Source organism: Rousettus aegyptiacus, unplaced genomic scaffold (assembly GCF_014176215.1).
Source record: "Rousettus aegyptiacus isolate mRouAeg1 unplaced genomic scaffold, mRouAeg1.p scaffold_m13_p_6, whole genome shotgun sequence".
Taxonomy (NCBI): Eukaryota; Metazoa; Chordata; class Mammalia; order Chiroptera; family Pteropodidae; genus Rousettus; species Rousettus aegyptiacus.
This window is the reverse complement of record NW_023416309.1, coordinates 13288399-13316236: the sequence shown is the minus strand read 5'-3', so window position 1 is coordinate 13316236 and position 27838 is coordinate 13288399. Positions and strand designations below refer to the sequence as shown.

At 35.4% G+C, this 27838-nt stretch overlaps 1 protein-coding gene and 1 pseudogene across 2 annotated transcripts in view; one reads left to right on the top strand and one right to left on the bottom strand.

The window, feature by feature from the left end:
• The window catches only part of VCL (vinculin), a 94851-nt gene that overhangs the window by 36596 nt on the left and 30417 nt on the right, over positions 1-27838 (top strand). For both annotated transcript variants that reach the window (XM_036223570.1, XM_016130822.2), the window contains exons 3-7: positions 15488-15638; positions 15848-15956; positions 17674-17796; positions 19447-19607; positions 27279-27369. In XM_036223570.1, coding sequence (XP_036079463.1) covers positions 15488-15638; positions 15848-15956; positions 17674-17796; positions 19447-19607; positions 27279-27369 — 635 coding nt within the window. The remainder of the gene's footprint in view (positions 1-15487; positions 15639-15847; positions 15957-17673; positions 17797-19446; positions 19608-27278; positions 27370-27838) is intronic.
• LOC118604684 lies at positions 18164-18282 on the bottom strand (annotated as a pseudogene).

The window sequence follows — 27838 nt, the reverse complement described above, 5'->3', positions numbered from 1 at the left end:
ATTATAAGCCCCTAAATTATGAAGTCTGATAATATCAGTTGTTGGTGAGGATATGAAGCAGTTGGAACTCTCATACACTGCTGCTGGGAATGTAACTTGGTGTAGCCTCTTTGGGGAGGAGTTTGGCATTAATAAAGTAGAAAGTCAATTTCACTCTCAGTTATGTTCTGTAGAGAAACTTATGTCTATGTATACTAGGATCCATATAAGAAAATATTGATATTGCTGTTGTTCATGTTGACCCCACTGGTCTATCTACAGTAGAATGGATAAAAACAGTCATGGTGTGGTCATAAATTGGAATATTAATAAAGTAATAAAGGAATGAGAATTTTTTGCTTTTGAATGATTAAATGAATTTCATTTCAATTAGAAAAAAATGACTAAATCTCGAAAAAATTGATGGTGATAGGTTCCATTTATTCAAAGTTCAAAAACATTGTAGAAATGAACTGTGTTGTTGGGGATGTCTATTTATTTGGTAAAATGATAAAGATGGGTAAGGAAATAATCATCATAAAAGTCAGGGTAGTGATACCTCTGGGAAGAAGGAAGAGGGGTATACACAGAGAGAAGAAGCACACAGGCTTCTAAATTGGTACTAATGTTCTATTTCTTGACTTATAGTGTTGAGTTACATGAGTGGTTGTTTTATAATTATTCATTATATTTTACATTATAAATATATTTTGTGTGATATTCTGTATGTTATATATCACAATTTTAAAGTGAGAACTGTTCCTTTATTTTTATCTTCCTTATGTTCTATTATTTTCATTTAACAGATGCAAAATTTCACTCATATTGATGTCTTCTTATTTCTAACTTACTTGAGTGGGTGTTTCTATAGAACCATGTTTCTGTTAGTTCTGCAAAATGTTCTTGTGTCAGGAAGTAAGGTACCAGAAGCATCTGCTTTTTGTAGAGCCTGTTTTGTGGGAATATCTTTTTCAACTTGTTTTCATTGAACTTTGTGACTTCCAGGGTGTCTTATAGTTCTAACCAATACGAACCTATTTTGTTTATATGCCATTTCATCAGGATGATAACATTGAGAGGAATCCTATATCAACAAACATTTGAATTAAACTTGTATTTACCTTACATGAAAAACACAGCTTCGGCTTGTACCTGTTTGCCCCTCATCCGCTGGAAGGTACAGAGGGTGGTAAGATAGCATACAGGAGGTTTTAATATCAGGTGGGAAGTTAGACTACATGACTCTACAAAAACTTCTTTTAACTTTGACATTCATGTCTATGAATATCATTGGATTGGTAAGTGAATTTCTTCAGTAAATTTATTCTGCTCATTCCCAGAGATATACTCTTAAAATATGCTATGTGCTCTCATAGGCTTCCTTGGGGACTTAGAAAAATTAGGAAGTGTGCCCTAATTGTGATAACATCTTTCAAAAAGTAGGTAACTTTAAAACAAAACAAAACTTCATTGATCACCCTTGGTGGTAACTAAGACACCAGCCTCTTATTCTGATAATTAAAAAAAAAGAATTAAGCATTTATCCTGCTTTTCTAAAGGTTCATCAAAAAATTTAAAATAGAACTACCATATGATCCAGCAATTCCACTTTTGAGTATTTATTCAAAAGAAATGAAATCACTGTCTCAAAAGATAGCTGCATCTGCATGTTCATTTTTTTTTTTTCTTTTTAATAATAGCCAAGGCATGGACACAACCTAAGTGGTCCATCAATGAATGAGTGGGTAAAGAAAATGTTATATAAAAAATGGAATATTATTCAGCCATAAAAATAAAGGCATTCCTATCATTTGCAACAACGTGGATAGACCTTGAGGGCATTCTGCTAAGTGAAATAAGTAAGAGAAAGACAGATGCCATATGATCTCACTTATATTGGAATCTAAAAGAACCCCCCCCCCCCCCCCCCCCCGCCAAACTCATAGATACTGAGAACAGATAGGTAGTTGCCAGAGATACAGGGTGGGGTGTAGGGTGTGTGTGGATGAAGTGGGTGAAGGTAATTAAAAGGTACAAACTTTCAGTTATAAGATGAATAAGTCCTGGGGATATAATGCTCAGCATGGTGACTGTTAACAATACCGTATTTGAAAGTTGCTAAGAGAATAGATCTTAAAAGTTCTCATCACAAGAAAAAAAATTTGTGTAACTATCCTGCCTTTTCTGTACAGACTATATTTCACTGTAGCCTAATAGCCCTAGTTGATGAGGGTAATTCTTACCACTAAATGTGGAATAAATGACAGAATTAGAAAGTCGTTATTGTGCAACTTTTAACAAAACCACTGATTTTGGTAAGTGTCATTGATGGATAAAACTGTTCTGAGGTTTTAACCTATATCGTACCATGAGGAAAACCCTAGTTTCCTTGGGGAGTCAGGGAAAAATATTGTTATGATAAATTAAAATTTTACTGAGCAGTGTTTAAAAAGTACATAATATGCTATACTCTGAAATGTTACCTGGAAATAGCCTTGAGTACAAAAACGATATGGCTGTTGTTGTCAGACATATCTGGGGGCATAGAAATATTCTGCAATTTAAAACATGATGGCTCTTAATGCTTTTCTTGCTTTTCTTTAGAATGCAAAATGGAGGAGAAAATAACTTTAATAGATGCCTTGACTGGGAGGGGGAGGGGACAGAGGGGAAACAGATGGAAGCAATTAATGACATCCTTGGAACTGTTGAGTAGGACATTCTTTTGGGCTGTTTGGTTGATGTTTGGCAGTTTCCAGGGCAAGACAGACTGAAGCTTCCTCTGTCATCCACTTTTACAAGGATTTTTAAATAGTGTATGCTTTGGCAACACTAAAGAATAAAATAAGTTAAAAATTTTTATTCTTAGATTAATCTCAACTCCTAGAATGTTAGAATGTCTGGGCTACAGAAAACAGAAGACTTGTGATCTGCAAATAGACTCATACCTTAGAAATCTGACATATGATTTAGATACTTTTTAGGAAAGGTTATGACATTTTCAGAAATTTTGACATTTTCAGGATTTGCAGGGGGTGGTCTCAAAAATCTATTTGTGTGACTGGTAATTAAGGACATTTTGTAATGTTGGAGAATGGTTTAATATCAGTTAAAGATTACATATTTGAGTTGTAATTGTTGATAAGGAACTTCCAATGCTTGGGCAATTTCTTATTGTAAAAGTGAGAGCCATTTTAATATAGAACGAGATTTGCATGTCACAGGAAGATTTTTTCTTGAGGGAGCAAAAGTTATCTGATCCCTGACTGCACTGGCAGATCAGAGTTTTCAGTTTACTAATTTTACCCAAGATTTCATTAATAGCCACACTGTTGCACAAGAGGTGTAGGATTGCATGATGATTACTGTAGAAACTGCATCAATCTTCATAGACTTCAGGAGTGCTATATTATTAAAATATTGGTTTGACTCATCCTATAAGAAGTCATTTGTTCCTTTAGAGATTATCAGCAGGGGATTCAGCTACTATACTCCATGTTTGCATTTTGCAGCATTATCATTGATCATCATCAGGCAATAGCAGTAATATTTATATGCATTTGATTGATTAATTGCTTTCTATGCGTTTAGCATGCTAAGTGCTACGTAGAATAGCAGTTCTCAGCAGTATATTATGAATGATCACTGGTAGCTGTATTTCAAGTTATTTTTTAATAGTAATAAGTGCCAAAGTTTGTAAATGTGTTATTTTACTTTTCTAAAAAATAAATTGAGCATTTTCAAGGTCACGTTTATAATAACATCCCTCTCATTCCCAGTCTCTAGATATTTTTTTCTTTTAATTTTTACTGAAATGTGATATATTCATTGGCTTTTTATTATAGTTTCTTTAGTGGGAGAAAAATTAGTGGAATTACCGTTGTTGTGGCTAGAAATTGTGCATAATCCCAGGTACACCTGTGGGGGTATGCCATATATGTGAGTTTTATTCTTCTGTGTATCGTGGAGGAGCAAAGGTGAAAAACTGTTGCTGTAGAGAGATATTTTAAAAATCCCTTAAGAAGTTTCAAATTAAATAGCTGTAATACAGACTAACTTTATAACAGGAATTCAGAGAAAGGGTGCTATCATCGTAGGTAGGAATAGTAGTAGAAAGAGGCTTTGCGTAGGAAGTGGGATGATAGATGCTGGAAAAAAGAAAAAAACTTTGGGTGGGGAAAGGTATGAGGAGACAGGAAAATACTCTGGGTGGATGAATGGCATGAGCAAGTCATGGGGGCCTGTGAGGAGAGGAACAGTCAGTCATGTTGGGGAGTGGCAGGACCTAAGATGGGTAGCTTGGGCCAGGTGATAAAGACTCTTGAAAGCCAGGTAGAGGACTTGGGCATTGGGCATGAGAGAAGCTTTGCATTTCTTGAGCAGTTGAATGACAAGGTGAAAGTGGTTTTTGAAGAAGATTCATAACCAAATACAAGATGAAACAGGTGCTAGTGAAGGAAAATAAACTATATGTCAAACTGAGCAGATTAATTTCTGTCAGTGTGGATTTGTGTCAGTTTGATTCCTCAGAGGTAAAAATGTTTATGGCAAATTCTTTGCCTTGGAGAAATTGCTATTGCAGTATGCAATGCAATTTCATTCTTATGTGGTGGAGTAGAAATGAATAAATAGAAAGCAATTCTTGGATGTTATTCAAGGGTGTTCAATATGTGAACATATCAAAAGGTGTCACTTGTGAGGTAGTCTTATGGTATGAACTCAAAAAGGGCATAATGTGCTTTGTCTGTTGGCAGGCAAATGACAATTTCATTTAGAACTGTAAGTGTTGTTACTTTGTCTCAGTGCTGCTATGAACAGTCTGCTTGAAATCATGAAACTTGGATTGATTCACTGCTTGGACTATTTTTGAAACATATTGTAATGTCTAGGCCTATCGAATAAAAGAATGTTCCTAAAATACTGTGTGAAAGGGTGTATGTACTATTGGCAATCTACATAATTGCTCTTTATCATATTTCCTAGGAAACTGCCTTGTTTTAACCCTTAAACTTTATTAGTTAAGCATAGTTACCTTATATATTTGTATAATTTTCATCTTGAATGATATTCATGTACAAAAAATAAGTTTAAAAAAGAATTCAAACATGCTTAATTTAATTTAGATCTCTTTTGACCTAAAGTAATAGTGTCATATTTTTAGATCACTAGCTCTTATATTTAGCTTTTTCTTTTCTTATGTCTTGAATTCTCAAAATATTTTGTGATGAAAGTTATATTTTTAGACACTCTTCTCTGTGAAAGTGCCCAGAATACCGTTTTTTTTTTGTTTGTTTTTTTTTGAAATAATTCTTTGTTCATATCACCACTAAATGGACTTTCCTTGTGTGGGACTAATGTGTGATTCTGATTTTTTTTATTTGTTAATGAGTTTTTTGTGATCCTTTACATTGCTATTTTTGTCTCTTAACTTAGATAACCAAATTTCTGTGAGATAATCATTCACATCTGGCAGCTGACGTGCTGCATTTGTGACCTAGAGTAAGCACTCGAACTTTTTAAATTGTTCACCTTTGAACTTACCACATTATACATAGTTGGGTAAGACTGTTTTTTTACAGACTTTCTCAAACAAAAATGATTTGTTAAGTTTTGAGTCTTCTCAGTGATGACTCTAAGTCTTTTTATTAACTTGCAGAAAACTTCTACGTCGTTCGGCAGGAAATTAATTTTTAGTTTACTCTGTTATACCCTTCATGATTAATAAATAAACAAATAAAACATTAAACATGCAATACTTTGGTTTCCATTATCTACAATGTAATCAAAATCACACTATTGAAAGGAACTCAAGGGGCCAAGGGAACTCACGTTTATTGAGTATATATTATTGGGCCAGGTCCTTATATATTTTCATTTTTGGATATAATTCTGGGAACACAAACATATAGGTATTAATATATTGTATTTTACAGGTAAGAAAACTGAGGTTTTACAAACTTTAACTTACCCAAAGTTGCTCAGCTAATAAGTGGCAGGACATGTTTCTTGTTGGTGGTCTCCTGGCTTTTAAGTTGATGTTTTTTCCATAGTTTGACCTTGCAAGAAATCATATAGTCCAGCCCTTTCTCTCCAGACCGTACTACCTTTATATCACTCTTAGAGGATAGCAGTTTACACTTTTCCTAAGTATTCTCAAAGAAGGAATATTACAAAAATACTTTGTGATGTAATTCAGTGTCTTGTAACTATTAAGCTGTAAAGAAGTTAAAATCATAACATTTTAAAGTTAAAAGGGATTATAGAGATTATTTGATCCAACTGCTTTATTTTATAGGAGAATTAGGGTCATTTGGCTGCCCTAATCCTACCCTGCAAAAATGAAGAGACACTAAAAGTAATTAAACCACAAGTATTTCCTTAATTATTACTTTGACTCTTCTCATATAGGTCCAGTCCCAAAATAAGAAGTTTCCAAGGTTAAAATTTTTCCCCCCATTTACTTAAGTCTTAATTGTTCTTTTGTTAGTAGAAGCAAATTAACAACAACAACAACAAAAACAAAACATAAAACTTATTAAAGCAGCTCCATTTCTTGAATACCTTTATGAGCAGGGTTACTTACATTGCACTGTTTTATCCACCTCATCTTGGATATGAGGAAGCTAAGACTCAGAGAAGCTCAATAACTTGTTAAATGTTACCTAGTAATCAATGGCAAAGGTAGGATTCAAACCCTGAACTGTGTGACTCCCTGGGTGGTGTTCATTCCATTTGCTAAGACTCTTTCTCACCCTTCATTATAAGAATTTCTTCTTGTAGCGTAATAGTTATTGGGAGACTTAAACAAGTGAGATAATGTATGTGAAAGAACCTGAAAAAAAAAAAGGACATTTCGTGGTTATTAGCTTCCTTCCTTAGCTTTGCAATCTTTCCTTAATTGTTTTCTTCAAATTAACTCAGTTAGTTTTTAAGCTTTTCTCATAGAGAATTTCCCCCTAATTTATTGTTTCCTATTGGAAGAATTTTTATATTTTTAAATTATGATTGCTGCTTTTATTTACTGCTCTTTCTGTATCTGTCAAGACGATCGTGCAATTTTTATCTTTTACTCTGTAAGGTAGTCTCTGGTCTACTACATGAATATAGATTTTTTGATCTTTGCATTTCTAGGATAAACCCTATTTGTCTGTGATTTAAAAAAAGGACATACAGTGCTAACTTCAATTTGCTGATATTTTAAAGGATTTTGCTTCTTTGTTCATGAGGGTTCTTGATATATAAATTTCTTTTGTTTTGTTCTTATCCAATTTTGGTGTCAAGGTTATTTTGACCTCGTAAAAAAAGATGTTTTTCTAGTCTTTGAATAAACGTTATCTGTTTTTGAAAGTTTGACAAAACTTGTATCTAAAACTCTCTCGGTCTGGTGTCTTTTGGAAGAAGCAACTTGATTACTCATTCAGTTCCTTTTATTTTCTAATAAAGGTTTTAAATGAATTTAGAGTCACTTTTGATAATCTGATACTTTCCTAGGAGTTATCCCTTTTATTTATCCTTTTTTGTTTGGTATTACTTATTTCTGCCTTTTTTCCTTTCTTATCACTCTTTTAGAGATTTATGTTGTATTATTTTTTTCCCCTTTGACTTTTCTCACAATGGCAATGACAGGAGCAAAGCGTACTGACTAGTACTGTGATGCCGCAGAATGAATCTACTTCATTAAATTCGTCTCATATTTAGTATTTACTTTCTTAAATTCGTTACTTGAATTCCTCATTTTTAATATTTTAATCTTTACGTTTAGTCTTTCTTTTTTTTAAATAATATATTTTAGACTCTTAGTTTTGCTCTAAGTCCTGCTATAAGTTTAGAAACAGCTATGGGTGCTTTAATAGTTGTTCAGCCCAAAGTATTTTGTAATTTTGGTTGTGAATTCCTCTTTAACCATATGTACTATTTAAAAGTGCTTTTTAAAGATTACAAAATTCTTTTTACTGTTTTTATTGTTATATTTCTAATTTAATTACAGTGCGCTCAAAAGGCATGGTTAGTATATCAATTCTTGGAAATTCTTTTGTGACATAATAAGTGGTCAGTTTTGGTAAGTGTACTAAGAGTGTTTGAAAAGAAAGTATATTCTCCTTTGCTTTGGGGTATAGGGTTCTTTTTATATTAATTAGGTCAACATACAAATATTACTGATTACACTTTTTTATAGCCCTATATTTTGTCTGTTTGAACTATCAGTTTATGATTGAAGTATGTTAAAATGTCTAATAATTATAGATTTGTCAATTTTTCTTGTAATTGTTGGTTTTAGACATATTTCAAAGCAATTTTATTAAGCGGTTACAAATTTATGATTCTCCTGCATCTTAAATGCTAATTATTTTGTTGTTTATTACTCTTTTTTAGAACGACTGTTGATTGATGTTAGCCTACTTGTATCTTCAGATTTTTTTAACCATATCCTAGTTTTTGGAAGTTTTCTTTGTAAGGAAAATATTCTCTTATGTGTCTGTTCCACTTTATTTTGTGTTTAGATATTCACACCTTAAACTCATTCATTACATTCTGCTGTAGAACAGTGATTGTCAACTTTTTGCGGTATGAGGACCTTCAAATAATAATAGTGAACTCTTTATTATTAGTTGATTAGGAATGTATAAGAACAAAAGAATTTGTAATGTTTTAAAATACATTTTTATTTTGTTAAGCAGAACAGTGTCAACATACATTTGAAAACTACTAGCATCTATAAGATACACTTGGTTACACATTCACCTGGTTCTGTTGTAGCCCTGGCATGACATGGGGGAAGGAGTATAGGAACTGATGGACATGTAGGTACCAGAGTTCTTGGTTGAACCTTGCAGGCTTGGACTCTCCTCTCTCTTCACAGATGCCAGATTTGAATAGGGGGTGAAGGAAATGGAGAGAAAGAGACAAAGGTTGTAACTCATACTCTACCTTTCAAATAAGTTGCCTTCCAAGACTTGAGGAGCATATAGCTTGGGCAGCAGTCGCACTTTTAACTCTCTCATTCCCCATATGCTACTCCCCCTTTAGTTTTCTCTTAGCTCTGGCAGAATTTTATTTTGTTTGAAGGTGAAGTCAAAACTGGCTGCATACCCTCCTACTCTCATCTGAAATAAAAGAATTTAGTGAGCCCGTGCTGTTTGTGTGTTTTAGCTTTGTTATCTTAATGTGCATATCCTAACAAAAAGAATTTGGCTTTGATCTTACAGAGTTTCGAATGATTCATTCTGATTTTTAATTTTGGTTTTGGGTATGACATGCAGTGTCCTATACTATCACCGAGTTAGGACAGGGTAAGGAATTTTGTGGATGAGTCCTGCAGGCTCTTTAAATCTAGGAGCATAGGCTTGGAACAGCATGTTTTAGTGTTATCACAGTGTACACACAGAATTGGTGCTCTACACTTGCTACTTGACTAGATTAAAGCAGGACATTGTACTCTGTGTTCCTTACTCCTTCCTAAAACTGTAATTGCTTGCGGCCTTCACTCAGGTTTCTAGATGACTAATGGCTAAGGAGCCTTGACCTTTCTCAAAATGGCAATGCTGGGAGCAAAACATATTGACTAGTACTGGAATGCCACAGAATGAATCTACTTTTGCTATTTTAAAGTAAAGTAAAAAAGTCTTTATTTTTACACATCTTCCTAGTCTTTTGAAATCTTCCCATATATTGTTGTTATTATTTTTAAATCATATGTCAGAAGATATGAGGGTGGCATGAATTGATTATATTGTTTCCTATTTGAAGGAAACAAGAAAGGCTGAACTATCAGTTGCTGATTCCTGAAATTTCGCTGGAGCTCATTTCTCAGGTTAACAATTTAAATACTTCTTCGTAAAAGGGGAAGTTTTGAGGTCTCAGTAGTCATTTCACTTATCAGACTTTTGGCTAAGTGTAGGCTCTAAATTTGGGAAAGCAGAGAGAGTTTGAGGGCCTGCCCCTTCTTCCCACCCCCTGGCTTCTCACTTAGGCCTGGGCTTTTATGTTATCTTCAAATGATACCATATATGTAATTATAGAGAAAAAGAGGGAGTCTTAAGATCTCTATCATGCAATTAAAATGATTAAATATAAACACCTAAGTTTACCACCATGTTTATGACCCTGTTTTGATACTTCTTCATTTTTAAATATGATGGGCTACTCAAATGTGGAAGTGATCCAGGCCTTTCTTAATCTCTGAGAGATCCCGCCCAGATAGGAAAGGAAGAAAAGTCTCAGGCAAGGGTTACAAAGAGAGCAGGAAATAGCCCTGCCAGTCAGTTTTGCCTGCCAAGTAATTATACCAGGGCCAGCTTGGTTGGAAATTGGAGGTGCTGGGTTCAGTGGCCACAGTGGGGAAGGTCTTATCTTCCAGCTGATTGTGTTCTCTTTCCTCTTTCCACCTGTTTCCTTCCCGTTTCCCAAGTGTTGTCTGTGCTTTGATCAGATATGCTTGTGGTTGACCAACTAACTCTCTTGAAAGGACAGGTCCCAACACCTGCTGCTTTGGGTATGCTCCAGGGTTTTTCTGTAAATCCAACTTTCATGAAATCAGACTTTCAGGTGTTCTATTCCATAGCACTTCAGTCTTCAGCAAACAGAATGCCCCTTTTTTTTTTTTTTGGTGACAGTATTTATAAACTAAAAGGCTACACTGTCTAAGGTCAGGTTTTATTAAATTAGTGAATTTGATATAGGATAGCTTCCCCCACCCCTCTAACGTATTTTTGCGGTGGGGCAGGGTAAAAGTTTAACTTGTTGAATGTTTTAGAGAACTTTACAGTTTGAAATTTTGGAGCAGTGTAAGTCTAAACCAGCCTATGAGACTATCTCCTTTACATACTCTGTCCAAGCTCGCTCTCCTTTCCTCAACTAAATCAGTGAGCTGAGATATCGTGGTTGATTTTTATAGAAGCAGATTGAGATTGTTTGGTTTCAGAGTGAGTGAGTTACCTGTACATCGTGATAGTAGACTGCCCTCCCTAATCAAACCGGGACCATTACTAATGCATGTTATTTTTCACAGAAAGGACTCATGTGTATGTGTGTGTGTGCATGCACGTGTGTACATGTGCATGGGCGGGGAGGGAATTATTCCATTGGCATAATCGAAGAGATACTGTGAAGAGAATTATCTTTACAAGTAGTGCTGAGCTTCTGAGGGCAGGAGTAATATTGTGTTCACTTTCTCCCTCACAACTTTCCTAATCTCTCACTTAAAACGACTACTCCCGCTTTTATGTCCCCTTAGCAGGTTCTGAATGCATTTATAAATACTAATTTGTATTTGTTTGTTTACATGTACACCTCCTACCATGGTGGTAACCTCTTAAAGCTAGGGACTTTAAAAAAGGCCTTTCTATTTCCAGGACTCACATAGCGTGTAGTAGGTGTTCAAAATGTTAGATCAGCGGTCCCCAACCTTTTTGGCACCAGGGACTGGTGCTCAAAGAGCATCTAATGCCTGATCGGATCAGAGGTGGAGCTGAGGTGCGGCTGCACATACAGATGAAGCTTCTCTCGCTGGCCCGCCACTTACCTCCTGCTATGTTGCCCGGTTCCTAACATGCCATGAACTGGTACTGGTCTGCTGCCTGGGGGTTGGAGACCTCTGTGTTAGATGAACAAATATATGAAAGGATTAAAATAAAGGAATTTAAGATTAGTAACTCACTTCTGGATGCAGTCTAGAAGAATGTTTAAAAATGACTTGTGGCAATCAACCTTTATAACCTTTGGATTGGTTTTCTCCTTATTTTTCTTAAATAAAAATTTTAGCATAGGCTTGTTTCTTGATTAGTGATAATTGAAGTCACATGGAGCCGAATTTGGAAGCTTTATATCTCTTAAATTATATCAAGTCATATGTGGTAATTCTAGGTAGAATCGATTAGTAGATTATGAGTGAACATATTTTGGGTCCCATGAGGCTGTCATTGGGCCATTGATCTAAACTATTAGAATTTTCTATTAATTTAGGTTGAAGACTCAAAGGCAGAGAGAAGCCTTAAGTGGTGCTAGTTGACTGATTTAAAGTATCTAAATCAATATTATTAGTATATAGCCAAGATATATAATTACTTATGAAGTGGACCTTATCCCTGCTCTTGTTTTTAAAAATGCTTTGAAAAAAAAAATCAGAGGTGTTAAAAAATAGAAGATCATTTTAAGAGGCTAGGCAGCTTCAATGTTTAAATAAAATTTCATTTTCTATAGATAAGACAGACTCCTTCCAGCTTCCGACTATTGGTTAGTCATGGTGGGATTCGTTTGGCTTTTATGAATGACATTAAATTTTAATGCACATATCAGATGTCTTATTATGGAAAAAAATGGTGCAGGGTCTGTTTTGGTCCTGTCATTTTACCACACAAAGCAACCATTAATGGAGAATCAAATTAATTCTTGTAAAGCTTTTCCATTTCATCTTTCTTTGTTTCCTTTATCCATGATGACTGTTCCTAACTTTAATTTATTTATTTATTTCCACCCCCAAATTTGAAGCACTTGTGCAATAACTGGATCCTTGCAGATAGGTGTAATGCAGCAGTTGCATTCTGTGATGCTTATGTTTGCTACAATTTAATAAAGGTTCGTTTTACTTGGAAATGCAATCAAGTTTGTGACTTTTTAAAGTCACTGTTTTCTATGGGCCAGATGATTTAATGATTAATTGTATTTGTTAAAAATTCATTCATTCGAATATTTATTGAGCATTTATTATGTGCCAGGCCTTCTAGTCTGTGAATACATTAATGAACAAGATAGACAAGGTCCTTGGCCCTGCTGAACTTACAGTCCTGTGGAAGAAAGAGAAAACTGAACTGGAAAGGTGTGATTTATCTCATGAGAACACAGAGGAGAAGTACTCATTGATTTGAGATCGTTTCTTCAAGGAAGAGGCATATAAAAGCGGAGTCTAAGAGAACAAATAGTTAAGCAGAAGAGGGAAAGAGAGGGAGATGTTTCAGTTAGAGGGAATGGCTGTAAAAAATCTTGAAGCAAGAGGTAAGTGGTCTTCAACTAGTGGTCCTCGATGAGTGACTGACTATTCCTAAAGGGCTTTTGAACTACTTCTCTTGAATATTGCAAAGCTTTCAATTAAACGCTTTAAAATCATAAGTTTAGTTGCAAAGCATATATTTTGTGCCATGTTGCATATTATATACATGTTGTAAATATGTTTCCATGTGAATTTAGCTCATTAAATTTATAGAAAACATCGTCCATAATCATTGGCAAAGCCAGTCCTAATTGTCCAACTTACCCTGTCAAATCAAATTTACTTTTTAAAACTTCATTTAAAAAAAAGTTCTTGCTCCAATCAGTCAATTATATTGTAAACATATTTAAATAATAAGGAAAAAAGTATTTTTATATTTATCTGTGTAGAATACATTTTGTGTTCACTGCTTTGCCCCACTTTCTGGCTTGCATTGTTTCCAATGAGAAGCATGTTGTTATTCTTATCTTTGTTCCTTTGATTACTCAAGGGTATAGGGTGTTTTTCTGAGGTGATGAAAAAGTTTTGACACAAGAAAGAGGTAGTGTTTGTTCAATATTGTGAATACACTAAATGCCACCGAATTATACCTTTAAAATGACTAAGTGTATGTTATGAGAATTTCACCTCAATTAAAAAAAACTATTGATAAGAAATTTTGGTCTGTTATATTGATGAAAATACATATGTTTAATTACACACTGAGCTGTTGAGGCTGTGAGGAAACAGATACTCTTACCCACTGTGGTGGGGATATAAACTAACTTCAGTGGATGGCAGTGTGGCATTTGTCAAAATTACTAATGTCCATACCTATGACTCAGCAGTTCCATTTCTAGACTATATCCTACAGATCTACACATTTAAAGATGACATGTGTTCAAAGTGATTCATTGCAGCAGGTTAATAAATTATGGACTTGTTATGTAGCTATATAAGAAAATGAGAAGGCTCTTTATGTATTTTTATTAGAACATCTCCAAGTTAAATTAAGTGAAAAAAGCAGAATGCAGAGAGTATGCATTTGTGTAAAAAAGGTAGAAGCCTGTTTGTTTTATATGCATAAAGTGTCTTTTTTTTGAAGAAAACAGAAAACTCATAACTTTGGTTACAAGTAGATGAAATTTGAATACCTAGAAGATAATGGAGTGAAGGAGATTCTTCAGTCTATGCCCATTTAGTTTTATTTATGTGTATATGTTTATGTCATATATGTATATATATGTTATATAATTTAAATAGAAATTTTGATTCGTCAGTTAAAAAGGAACAGAAAACAACCATTCATCTGAGTTGATCAAAAGCCACATCAATGAGATCTCGCTCTTCACGGATATTTATTACATACTGCCTCATACTGCTAATGTTTGTGACCCAGCTTAGTAAAGTATGCATCTTGAGATTAGTGGTTTTTTTGCATCTCTATATGCACACCATAGTGTTTCTAGCCCAATGTTTTTTCCGTAGTTTCAATTCATGTGCTAGTTTAATTCTATTAAAAGTGTGACATTGTTTTATACTTTAAAGGCTTACATTATTCATTTGATCCTCAAAACAACCCCATGAGGTGGGCTTTTATTTGCATGTGACATTTTAAGAATGTATAATTTTGGCTAAATATTTTAACTTTAAGTGATTTGTTCCATGTCTTTTTAAGTTATAAGGTAATAGCATAATGGGTTTATTGAATATAAGATTAGAGGAGATGCTCTGTTAGGTCCTTTTTAATTCTGTATGGATAAATGAGTGAATAAATGAATGAATGAATACATTTTAGTAGTACAAGAGGGTCAAGGGGAATTCTTGGTGTATGCATTTGAGGTTCTTCTTTAAATGAACTCCCTCCTCCAAAAAAAAAATTACACCTTTGGGTGATTAGGTCATCTATGTTATTAAACTCCATTTATGTTAAAACTGTTAATAACTGGTTCAGTTATTAATGCCAGTGACATTTTAATTAACAACATAGTTTTGTAGTGGTGTTTTCAAAGAGTCCAATGGATTTGTCAAACAATTCCATTTAGCTAGATGAATGAGAAATTTATGCATTACCTCATACTTTCTCTTTGTGTTTCTTTCTGTTCCTTTGTTTCATCTGGTTATTAAATTTCACTTAACACAATGCTTTGGTATTTTATTTTCAGATGCTAAATCTGAAACTGTTGTCAAAGATTTCTGTTCTTGGCGTAGTATCTTTTAACGGCAATGCATATAGGGTGAGGAGTAAGGAAACAAAGGAGTAACAGAGATATAGCAACCTCAAGTGAAAAGTCTAAAATGTTTCCTCATCATTTTTTGTTGCCAGAAAGTAATGAAGAACAAGGGCTTGGTGCAGTGAATTAATAAATATGCTACCCTAAAATGTAAATAAAAGCTAAAAACTTAGGTTCTTTTATAAATTGGTCTTGGCTATTTTCCATGTGGGGAAAAAAAATGTGAATTTACATCCATTCTTTGCATTTTGCATGTGATATTCTTCTGCTTGGTTCTGCCAGTGAGATAACTCCATGTTCCTCCCCACAGGGTTGAGAATGCTTGCACCAAGCTTGTCCAGGCAGCCCAGATGCTTCAGTCTGACCCTTACTCAGTGCCTGCTCGAGATTATCTGATTGATGGGTCAAGGGGCATCCTCTCCGGCACATCAGACCTGCTCCTCACCTTTGATGAGGCTGAGGTAGGCAATCTGAGGTCCATGCAGCACCTCTTCCAGGCAAAAGCCTGTTTTGTTTTTGTTTTTTGACAAAAACCTAGTCTTAAAGATAATAATAGAGGATTAATAATTGTTCAGAATGAAGAAAATGTTGAATAGCTATACATCTTAATTACCATATTTTCTGCTTATTGTTCACTCAATTGACTGAATACTCTAAAATATATTTCCAGGTTCGTAAAATTATTAGAGTTTGCAAAGGAATTTTGGAATATCTTACAGTGGCAGAGGTGGTAGAAACTATGGAAGATTTGGTCACTTACACAAAGAATCTTGGACCAGGTTAGTCATATCCAATTTTTATAATAAAATTTTTATAGATTCTCCATGTTTGATTAAGAGGAAAGGGGCATTTCCCTGTACTTTTTTTGTAGAAGATAGGTAATGATGCATTGGACTTTATGTGTCTCTACTTTATTGATGGAACCTATGCTGTGCCTCTACTGAGAAGAAATCACTGTCTCTGAGAGCCAGATTGACTTTCTACAAATCCTGGCCCTGTCTGATGAATTAAACTAGACATTGCAAATGTTGTTGGAGAATGTAGGAAATACTTTTCTATGATTGTAATGCTTATGGCCACCCTGAATCCTGACCTCTCTATTCCACGTTATACAGCATTCCTTCACTGTCTGCCAGCTGGCCTGTAGCTCTTTATGACCTCTTAGCTTTCTAATTAACCCGCCTACTATTATGGATTCATGCCCTAGCCCGAGGCTGCATAATATAATCAGACCTAGAAGGAGAGAAGAGCTTCTATGCCTAAATATCATTTTGAAATGATTGTTTAGTTATCTGAGAATTGAAAATTCAAAATACATAACATGTACAAACTTTTGTTGTTACAGACATATAACATGAACTTGAAGGTCCTTAAAGTATGAATGAGACAAAGGACAAGATACATCATATGTTTAACTTGTCAGTATTAAAGGTCACATACCACCTTATCAAATTCTTTTGTTTTATGTGAAATGATTTTTATTTAACAGTATTTTCATGAGGTTCCATTGCACTCATTCCATAGCTTATGGCAGTTAAAAATTTTCCTGATCCATCACTGAAGCTTTAGAGCTTGTACTCTTTAAATTTTCTCATAGCACTGGAAAAAATTTTATTTCTTCAAATGAAATCTTATGCAGAATCTCAACGTATAAAAGACAGAAATGGAGCTTTACTCTGGATGAAGCAGGGGCCACCCTATCTTTTCTACCCACCTTTTCCATTCCCTTTTAGTACTCCCTAACAGTCTGTGAAGCTACTTAAGAAATCCTAAGAGCAGTTTGAAAATTCAAAGCTTTAGAGAATCACATAGCATCTTTGAATAATACCCAAAGTAAACAAAAAGTGCTAGCAGGCTGATTCCAAAACACCAGATGCTTTCAAATGCTGTCATCACTATAATTATTTTTATAATATTTCTATTTGTTTCTAATTATAAACATCATACATGCTTATTTTAGACAAATTGAAAAGTACAGAAAACATAAAGATGAAAACAAAACACATTATTTTAATTCTTAAGATTTTTTTCAGCAACTGGATTCTTAGTACCAAGCTCACACAAGATTCTTACATAGGCACAGTGGCCAAGTACATGGTGTGAAACCTGTAAAAATGGTAGCCAGGCAAGATATGTTTCCCCTACTTGTGAAATTAGTTTTTACAAATACTTTTTTATTTGTAAACAAATATTTTATTCATTTTGACCTTTTAAAAAAATATTTGTGAATGTCTTTATGTCAAATATGTGGCAATTATGTCACATTTAGGATTAAGATTTAATAAGTTACTTTTAATGAAAAAGATAAAGTTGTATAGTTATAACTGTGCTGAAAAATTCTCTATCATAAATGCTAGAGTTCATTGATAGTGTCTGTTGCTTAAGTGGGCACTGAGTTTGGACTTTCATAGTAATTCATAATGGTTTTAGGCTCAGAAAGCCAGACTCTGGACTGTTTCACTGCTCACCCTGCACAATTTATTCCTTATGCCCCAGGAATGACTAAGATGGCTAAGATGATCGACGAGAGGCAGCAGGAACTGACTCACCAGGAGCACCGAGTGATGTTGGTGAACTCAATGAACACAGTGAAAGAGTTGCTGCCAGTTCTTATTTCAGGTATTTTCTACCAATACTTTATCTTACAGGGCGGCGGGGCGGGGGGGGGGGTGCGGTGTGGAAGTTAACATGTTTTAAACTCTGATGTTCATTTTCTTTCATTGCCTAGTTGCATATCCTTCAACCTGGGTAAAAATGAGACTGGATAGATTGCGTATTACCTGACGGCTACAGCTGATTGGCTAAGAACCAGTGTTTGTCTTTGCTAATGCTCTCCTGTTCTTTGTTTGAAACTGCCCTTCCTGTTGCCTTGTTCTGTTCTCTGGAAGTTCTACTTAGCCCTTTTTCTGGGCTAAGTAGAACTTCCAGTTCTACTAAGTTCTACTTAGCCCTTTTTCTAGTTTTGGACATATGGATTTTTTAAAAATGCCTACAGCACCTGGTCTTCCTGGGTGGACTCCCATTCAAGTACTAACCAGGCCCGACCCTGCTTAGCTTCTGAGATCAGATAAGATTGGGCACGTTCAGGATGGCATGGCTGTAGATGACTGTATGGATTTTGACACTTTTACTTGTGTTATAAAAGAATGGTTAGGAGCTAGAATGGATATTGTAGAGCACTGTGGGATGAAGAATTGAACCCAGAGCCCTTTTCAGTGTTGTGTTAACACAGTATTTTTTTTTTTTTTTTAAATATTTAACTGTTCTCTACATTGTATAGCTGGCACTCTTTGCCAATTGGGACCACTTTCCCATTGGGCAGAGCCCAGAAGTGCAAACATGGTGGCTCTTCTCTCAACTAGCAGAAGGGAGCTGCTCTTATTAAGTATCTAGTATGTACCAGACACCTTATGGTTTATGTAAGTTATCATAATTAAGTCACAAGTTTGTTAAAGTCTCAGGAAGCAGCTTTATTTTCAAAATCTTATGAGACATGTCACTGTGATTCCTAGCTACTGCCTTCCTGCTTTGGTAATAGCAAAAAAAGGAGATATGAGTGTAAGGGTTTAGAAAGCTCTTATATGAACTAGAAAACAAGTGTTGGTAAGTAAGTCTTGTAATCTCTGTGGGAAATATGTTTTTGAGCCCAACTGTCTGATGTGGCAGAAAGATTGCTGGGAAGAAGATTTCTTTCTAAACTACGTAACTCAATAAGGAGTTGATGAATCTTTGTTTTTACAATTTTAGTTATTTTATAGGAACATATTCTCTTTCTACAGTGCTTTATATTATTTATTTATTTATTTTTCACTTTTAGGGGCTAGAAAGTCCTTTCTACATGTCGAGAGAAATTCTGGCAGATAAACTCAACACTTTGGGGTATTCCATTAGGATTAGGGGCAGCAGGATTCTCCAGTTGCAGTTTTACTGTTTTCTTCTTGTCCCATTAGGTTTGTGTTAGGTGAGGCCAGTGTCTAACTAATTTAGAAGGATAAATTGGACATTTTGTGATTGTGGGTAATCAGTATATGCATGTTAAATTCGTTCCCTGATCATGTTGTGGTGATGTTTTGTACCTTCAGCTTTCTTTATAGTGAAGACTGCTGATATCTGAACTTGACTGGCAGATTTGCAGAGTTTGTTTTCATATATTTTTTTAAGACCTTAGAAGCCCAAAATGTGTTCAAGGTGTGGAACATCTTGTGTGAATATTGTTATACAGCAAAATTCAATTCCTAGTTTAGTTTGTAATCTTTTGTTTATTTACAGCTATGAAGATTTTTGTAACAACTAAAAACTCAAAAAACCAAGGAATAGAAGAAGCTTTGAAAAATCGCAATTTTACTGTAGAAAAGATGAGTGCTGAAATTAATGAGATCATTCGTGTATTACAACTTACTTCTTGGGATGAAGATGCCTGGGCCAGCAAGGTAAATGTTATTAGGAGATAAATAAGCAAAATCCTAAATTCTCCCCTCCTGGGAGTTTGATTATCTCACATTTTATATTGTAACTGTGTAGCATAAGACTACTCAGATATTGTGAAAGTAATTTCTTCTTCACTTTTGTTTCATGGGTTACTTGCTGCTTTTCCTTTTTTCCAAGGTAAAACAATAAATAGGGATGTGGGGTGAATGTTGGTTGAAGGCTGAGATGTGTAGCTTTTCCTTCAGGCTGTAGTCTCACTGATGGGGCTGGTGGAGAAATTCTGGTGTGGTGTATACTCCCCGCATGGGAACCCTGCCTTTTATGTGGGCTGTTGTTGCTAGGAGACTAAGTAAGAGACATAATATGCCTATGACTGAATTTTATGGAAAACTTTTCCCATACTGACCTTTGACCCAGAGAAATCTACAGAGGAGACTTGGCATTTCTAGGTGTATGCCTTAATCATTTCATTTTCCCTAAGGAAAGCTTAATTAAAATACTAGTTTTCACATTTGTCACTTAGTTTGAGTGGTCCTTTCACTCTTCAGAATTTAGTCTAGAATTTCTTCTAGACTCTTGAAAGTTTGGTGGATTTCTTCCATAGCCCAGCAGCAGTGGTTTTGTGCTACTGCTGCTCTAACCTGCTTGTCCCTGCCTAGTGACTGTTTTGGGGGGACAGAGACACTTGGGTTTATACTTTCCTTGTAAGAGCCCAAGGTACAGGCAGTAGGGAAAACACACACTCCGGCATTTGGCTTCTCCACGTGTGACACAGATGTTGTCTCCAGGGCCAGCCAGCAGGCTGGTAGCAGACTAAATGGGGGATTTTGTAGTGTGGCTTCCACTGAGTATCCAGTAGGCCTGTTTGTCTTCCAGGTCACCTTTAAGGTAAGGTCAAAGCTGGGGCCTCAAATCACCAGCTCTCTCTTGTTGCCCAGAAAATGACTAAATATGCGGAAGAAATTAGTCCGCTTATCTTAATTATCAATTTGTTTACACAGGTACAAGATTCTTGAATAAATTCTAAGACTGTATTTTAAATCTGTATGGTAAAATCATTTTAAGTCTTTGATTTTATACTTAATTTTGCTTTTGCATATTTGACAGCTTTCACTTCCCTGTTATGACTTCTTTATGCATCTTTTTTTTGTTCCCTTGTTTGTTTTATTCTTTTTTTCCCTCACGTTTAGAAGGTAAGCTTTCTCTTGCCCTCTAGTTTTTTTTTTTTTCTTTCCTCTCTCTTAAAAAGTGAAAAAGCATGTCTGTGAGGTTTTCTTGTGCTGTGTGCCATGCCTTATTCCGTGTGCCGGTGTGTAACACTGTGCTCGAATATGCGTCAGAATGTGATTTAATATGGGCTTCAGGGCTGTGCTGGGCAGACTGGTTCATCTTGAGCTGTTTCTTTGGGGAAAGCAAAAGGAAAGACCATTACTGTGAGATATCAGGCTTCCTATATGTAGTGAGTCCTTTCATTTTTTTGGGTAGGCTCCTGAGAACTATTTTGGTCTGGTCATTCCTACTCACTTCATTTGAGTGATAGGTTTCCCCAGGTAGCTGGGTGACCCCTAAGTTATTTGTGGACCCCACTCTTAGGTAAGGAAACTTCTAGCTGATGCTGTCTCTGTATTTGCTTCTCTTACCAGTCTCCTTTGCAGGCTCTGGAATTTTGTTTTTGGAGGTGTGTCATTGAGGTTTTAAGGTGTAATGAAAATGGGTAGGCTAGAGAGTTTAGATGGGAATGTTTGTCCTTAACAATACTCCTAGCCTTCAAAATCAAAAGGAAAATAATAAGGTATATCTAAAGTTCTTCCTAGCTTCGGTCCATGGCTCACTGCATGTTCTGCTGTCTAAGCCGTGAATCAGCCATAGTTCTCCATGACCTCATGTTCCCCTAACCTAATCTCCTTCCTTATTCTCTCCTCTTTGCTTCCAGCAGATGAGAAATAGTAAAAAGGAGGAGCAGCCATTGCAGGCTTAATGTTTCTCTATTTTCAGAGAGAAAAAGTCACCCATCATTTAGGAAATAGGTGATACTGAACTTTATTTTGTGCAAGTGTCATTGAGGGCTACTTTTTAAAAAAGATGTGGTCAGTTGAATTTTTCAGGATGAGGATTAGGCACTTGGGGAAATAGACCTGGTTTACTGTGTAGGCTGGTCCAGTCTTACAGCTAGCTGTCTCAATTTTATGCTGATCTGGAAGGAACCAGACTGTTAGGATGCTGCAAAATTATCAGAATGAAAGAAAGTAAATAAAATTAGTTCGGCCAAAAGAAGCTCAAGAACATTATAATGACGATGGAATGAGCAAGAAATGTTTTATTTTTAACTTCATTTTGCTTTTGTTTTACATTTACCTGGTTCAAAAATCAAAATGCTATAAAAAGATATACATGGCAAATCTCACTCCCAATCCCATCCTCATGTACCTTACCTTGTCTTACCCCATAAGACATAATCATTTTTATTAATTGCAAGAATATTTAGAAAAAAATTTTACCTCGGTAATGAGGGTTTTGGTTATTTTCAGTTTAGTAGCATTTAGCATCTTTCATTACTCAACTGTAAGCAGTGATTTAATCAGACCTTGTGTCTGTCTGTGACCCCTGGCTTCCCATTCTGTTTAATATATATGGTATCTTTTACCTCCTCCTCCCCCTACAAATAATTAACTTTGTCTTACCATACTTGTTTCATGCTTCCCCATTGGTGCAGTTTTCTTCTGGAAAGTGATGGTTCCTCTAGAAAAGTGGGGGAAGAAAGTAAGTGGAAAATTCTTGGTAAAAGTACGTCTTACTGAATAAGTTAAGATTTTAAAGAGGCAATGCAGGAGCTGATTGTTTTACCTCTGTACCCACATTCAAATTGCAGATTTACAAACTTAAAAGTACTTTGACTTTAAACACTTCATTTTATTTTGAAAGTAAAAATTTCCCCCTCTGTAAATCAACAGCCATCTTATAAATAATAATTTAAAATTATCTTAGCATTTTTCCTGAGAATTCATTATGAAACAAAAGAATTTTTGAATTAAACACAATTCTAATTATACCCCTTGTAAATTTAGCAATCTCTCTCTTTTTTTAATATTTATATTACTTATATTTTGATGCATGCATGCATGCTGAGAATTAAGAGGAAGTGAGAAAAATTTTAAAAGCCTTTTATTGCTAAGAATTTGTGAATTCACATTGATGCTCCTGCAACTGCACCTTGAGCCATTAGATACTATTATTCAGAAGTAGTTCCTGTGGGAGGTCTCCTCCTACTGTGGTAATGGTTAAATGTAGTGACTGACTCAGATATCTTGCTCTTCTCAACCAAAGGAGATACTGGTTAGAGCAGTGGTCCTCAATCTTTTTGGTACCGGGGACTAGTGCTCCTATGAGAATCTAATGCCTGATGATCTGAGGTGGAGCTGAGGCGGTGATGCTAGTGCTGGGGAGCGGCTGCAAATACAGATGAAGCTTCTCTTCCTGGCCTGCTGCTCACCTCCTGCTGTGTGGCCCAGTTCTTAAAAGGCTACTGACTGATACCAGTCTGCGGCCCCGGGGGTTGGGGACCCCTAGGTTAGAACATGCACTCCTGTAATACTTGCCCTTACTGCAGACTATTGGAATTTAAGGGTTGATTTTTATTTCATTTTTGAAAAAACAAGATTGTGTGTGAGCTTTTTTGAGTCTTTTAGTGTTTTATTTTAGCAGATGATATAACAAAAAATTGATCTCTTAGAGTTTGAGAGAGTTAGTTCAGGCATTTATGATATTTTATTCCCTTCCCCCAAACAGAAAAGCCCAAAATGTTAGGAATTGATGCTTCCCTTCTGATCCCGTTGATCTAGGTGGTACATGTGATTGTACACTCATAGATGACAGAATTTTAGAGCTGGGAAGGTGTTCTTAGAGATGAGGAACTGAACCCTGTGGTAACTTACTTGAAGTCTCAAGGCCAGATGACTTTCTGTCATCACTTAAATATAGTTTGTAAGGCTTTGTTCTACTGCCCAGTTTATTCTTTCCAGAAATATCTTTGCTCTTAAAACATTGATTCGGGGGTGGAAATGTGGTCAGGCGTGGAATGGAGCGTTAGTGGAAAAAGGAAGAGTAGGTCGGGCAGTGAAAGAAAGGGGGTCCTTAGTTCCATATTTACAATTTTCAAGAGCCTGGGATTGCAGTACCTCACTTTTTCTACCACAGTTCTTGATTGTCTACAGGAGGAACTCAGTGGTACTCATCATTATTTTCTGTTCCGTAGATCTAACTTTATATTAAATTTCAGGAGTGTTTCAGTTCCTGCAAATGCATGTAAAAAGGAATTCTTTTAGTTTGTCCTTCCACCTTTTGGTATGTGGGGGAGAGTGCCAGGGCACTGTGGTTTTTCATTTAAAACATGAACTCATAAGAGTTTCACGGTAAAAGAGACCAGAGTGGAAGGGGACCAGATCCCTGCCTGCTGTCCCCAAAGTTACATGACTAGATCTGGCATTTTTAATACTCATTCTTTAAAAAAAGTAGCCAAAAAACTCAGAGAAGAGATTAGTGGAGACTTTTCTCTTTCCCAAATTTGAGGTTTGATAGAGATAAGTACTCAAATGAAGGTATAGTTTTTTTTCTCTTCTATTTCACATCCAGATTATACTCTGGGTACTTAGATTTACATGACAAGGCTTAACTAAAAGTTTTGTGGTACATAGTATGGTTGACACAAGGTTATGATTATTTTTACCCTTTATAAATATATCTCTAAAGTGACTTCTAGTCCTAATTGTTCAGTGAATTTGTTTATATCACATGTAGTGTTTATATACTTATGTTGTTTATGACAGAATTAGAATTCTCTCAATTCCATAATAAGTACTGCCCATCAGAAGAAATATACATGAAATTCTTAGGAGACCAGAATAATTGTTCCCATAAACATTTTTGTTTTTAATAGATAACGATATTTAAATGTTGTATTTAAATGATTATTTAAAATTGCCCTTTTCCAGAAAGAATTTAAGGTGGCCCTTTCAGTGACTATTTTAAATTTACAAAATTGTTTAAAACTCATGGTTTTAAAAACTTTAGAAACTAATTGAAATTTCCAGTTTAAAAATGCAGCTTCATTCTAAATTTGCCATTAATTCTTTTCAGGGGAAATGAGCATCTCTTAATTTTCACTTCTTGATGTCACATTTCCCACTTAGGAATAAATTACTCACTTTCTCAGAATTAGATTCTTTCCTTAAAGTGCAGTGACCATGCTTTAATATGGAGAAAAAAAAGCATTGATTTTTGAGGATACTAAATGGAGCAAAGCCAGTTTTTGTGTTTGAAATCATTTTTAGGCAATGGAGAATAAAAGCAATCGTTTATGTTAGAGAGGGTTATGAATTTGATTCTAGAACTTACTTCTTGAACAGTATGGACCAAAGCCAAAATCGATGAGGCAAAGATATGCTGATGACTGTTACGGCAGGTTAGTGGATTCTTTGGCAACTCTTTTTGGTAAAAGAAAAAAGGTCTTGAGTTTTATTCAATATAAAATAATGAGGTTTGTTGTCAACAAACCTGAGACCAAATTCAGTTTCTAGGATGAAGCCCCTGTCTCTTAATTTGTAAAATTAAATTACATTTAGCTTTGAGGTTCAGTTGAAGTAATGAGGGGGAAAAATGCCTAAAACAGAACCTAACATGCAGGAAATGCTCAAAGTTAGTTTTATAACTAGTAGCCTTTATTGCTAGAGCAGACACTAAAATTTTTTTCTAATCTTCGTTTCCCCATGAATTTAGACTTCTGAACTGTAAGAAATACTATTTTCACTGAAATATGTGTGTTAGAGAAATGGTTATTAATAGATTTTTAAATGTATTTTTACATGGGTCTGTCTCTTTTTCAAAGTGTGCACATACTTCCTAGATGAGAGCTTGTGAATTTTTTTTAAAAATCTGTATCTAGACAAAGTCTTATCACTTGTGTTAGACCCTAAAGGCTATCTAGCTCTCTGAGGTGAGGAGTTGTTTAAAACTCCCTTTGAAAAGATGTTGATTTGGGCCTTGCTAGTTTGGAATTAAGCTCAAGTGACCTTTGTATTACTTTTCAAAACAGGGTTTGCTGTACAGATTAATGCACAACAAGGTAGAGAAAGAGCAGATATTTAAACCATTTCAGAATCAAAGGCACTTTAAAAATGTCACTTGTCTACTTGTACTAATTACAAATGGATTTTTGAAATAGATCCTGTTACGACTCTTTTATTGATAGATAGCTACCATAACTCCATGTAATTTCAGAATAAAAATATTTTATTTCCATTTTTTTCAGTTTAGTTCACTGCTCTTTAGTTGCTGTGGCTGAGAATTTGCTCTTTTAGAGACTTAGATAGCTCAGGTTGCAACAGGAGAATAGTCTATCTGCTTAGATGGGGAAGGAGAGAATCCGGACCTGAGAGGCCTATAATTTGAATAGGTAACTTTGGAAAAGTGTGGGATCATGCTTCTGACTTTAAGCCTAATGATGAGAGAGCTCTAAGTGCTTATTTGTACTCCTGCTGAGTCTTGCTTGCATTGGAAGTGGTGGTGGTGGTGGTGGTGGTGGTGGTTGCGGGGCGGGGGATACTTTTGGTGCCCCCATGTGGAAAACTGGTGATACAACACCTTTAGAAGCCAACTTTTGCAGACTGGAAATTGAAAAAAAAGGGATTTAGGACATTGCCTAAAATTTCAAAGTCCTGTACTTTGGTGGATGAACTCTGTAAGAGTCAGTTCCCTAGAGCAAAAAGGATATAGGCTGTCTTTTCAGATGTTAAATATAGACTTAATAGGTGGCCGATCTGTCAGTTTTGAGAATGGGTACATGGGTATTGGTTATATTGTTCTCCGTGTTTTCTTATATTTTAAAAACTTTATTAAAATACAGATATACTTTGAAAGTGACTAGTCTGTTGTTTCACTATCTTATGATATATCCTGGGAGATTTTATGCTAGTTTTATGTTAGTCATTATGAGTCTTGATTTTTTGTAAACAATAAATTGAGACCCACTTATTTTATCCTGCCTCTTATCCATTAGCGATGGTAAGGGAACTAAGGATGAGGAGTGGCAAGAAAGGCCAGAAAAATGCTTCTTTCTTGTATTACATTTGGTAGTTTATTTGTGAAATTAAAACTGAATTGCTAGATTAACATTTTCATTTTTTTCCCAGTCAGTCATTTCATTTTTCGGAGTAATTTAAAATAGTGAAACATTATCCAGTGTGTATGTGTTTCCAAATAAGATGTAAAAGAAGTGTGATTTGTGGCACCACATGCTAATGAGGCTTCCCTGAAGCTGGGAGGGCTTTGGCAGGGCTGCAAACGAATGTTGACTACTGCAAGGGCTGATAATGAGGCATGCGACAACAGGGCTTTTTCCTGCTGAAGACATTAAACATCTTTTGGCTTGAGCAATTTTACCAGTTTTCACAGTTTAGCAATAGGGAGATCAGGAAACAGAATAGAATTAACTGAGGATTTGCATGCAAGATGCTGCATTTTGAGAGAAATAAGCATTATGGTGTGATGAGAATATTTTTAAGGCTTTGTAGGACTACCTTAGTTATTGAATGTTAATGCTGTCACTTCTTTTCTGTCTTACTTTGTATCATAGTTACCTCAATTTTTGCAAAGAAAATAATTGTATTTCTCTTCAAAAGGACACCGAAGCCATGAAGAGAGCATTGGCCTCCATAGACTCCAAACTGAACCAGGCCAAAGGTTGGCTCCGTGATCCTAGTGCCTCCCCAGGTAACCATCTGGTGCTACTTTTCTGATCAATATAACAGAAAGCGAAAAACCCAGCTAACGAAAGAAAGAAATCTTCCCAGAATATCATAATCCTGAGATAACTACTGCAACATTTAGGGTCATATACCATTCCATTAGTTTGATGAATTCAAGCATTACTAGGTGTTAAAAGGATGAAGAACACAGATTAATCACCTCTTGTCATGGAGAAATTAACCAAGCTGAACTGGGTATTCTTTGCCAGATTTTTGGTTCACCTCTTCCCTGAACCAGAAAGATGATTATTTGAATAAAAGCTTTTCTCTTCTTATTCTCATTGGGCATATTTCCATTTATGTCAACAAAGTAATTAAGCAGACTAAATGTTGATGCCATTAAGAATTGGAAAGCAAAGGTATCTAATATAAAGATCCAAATAGATTATTAAGCCAGGCTTATGGATTTTCTAATCTAATATTTATTCAGTTTT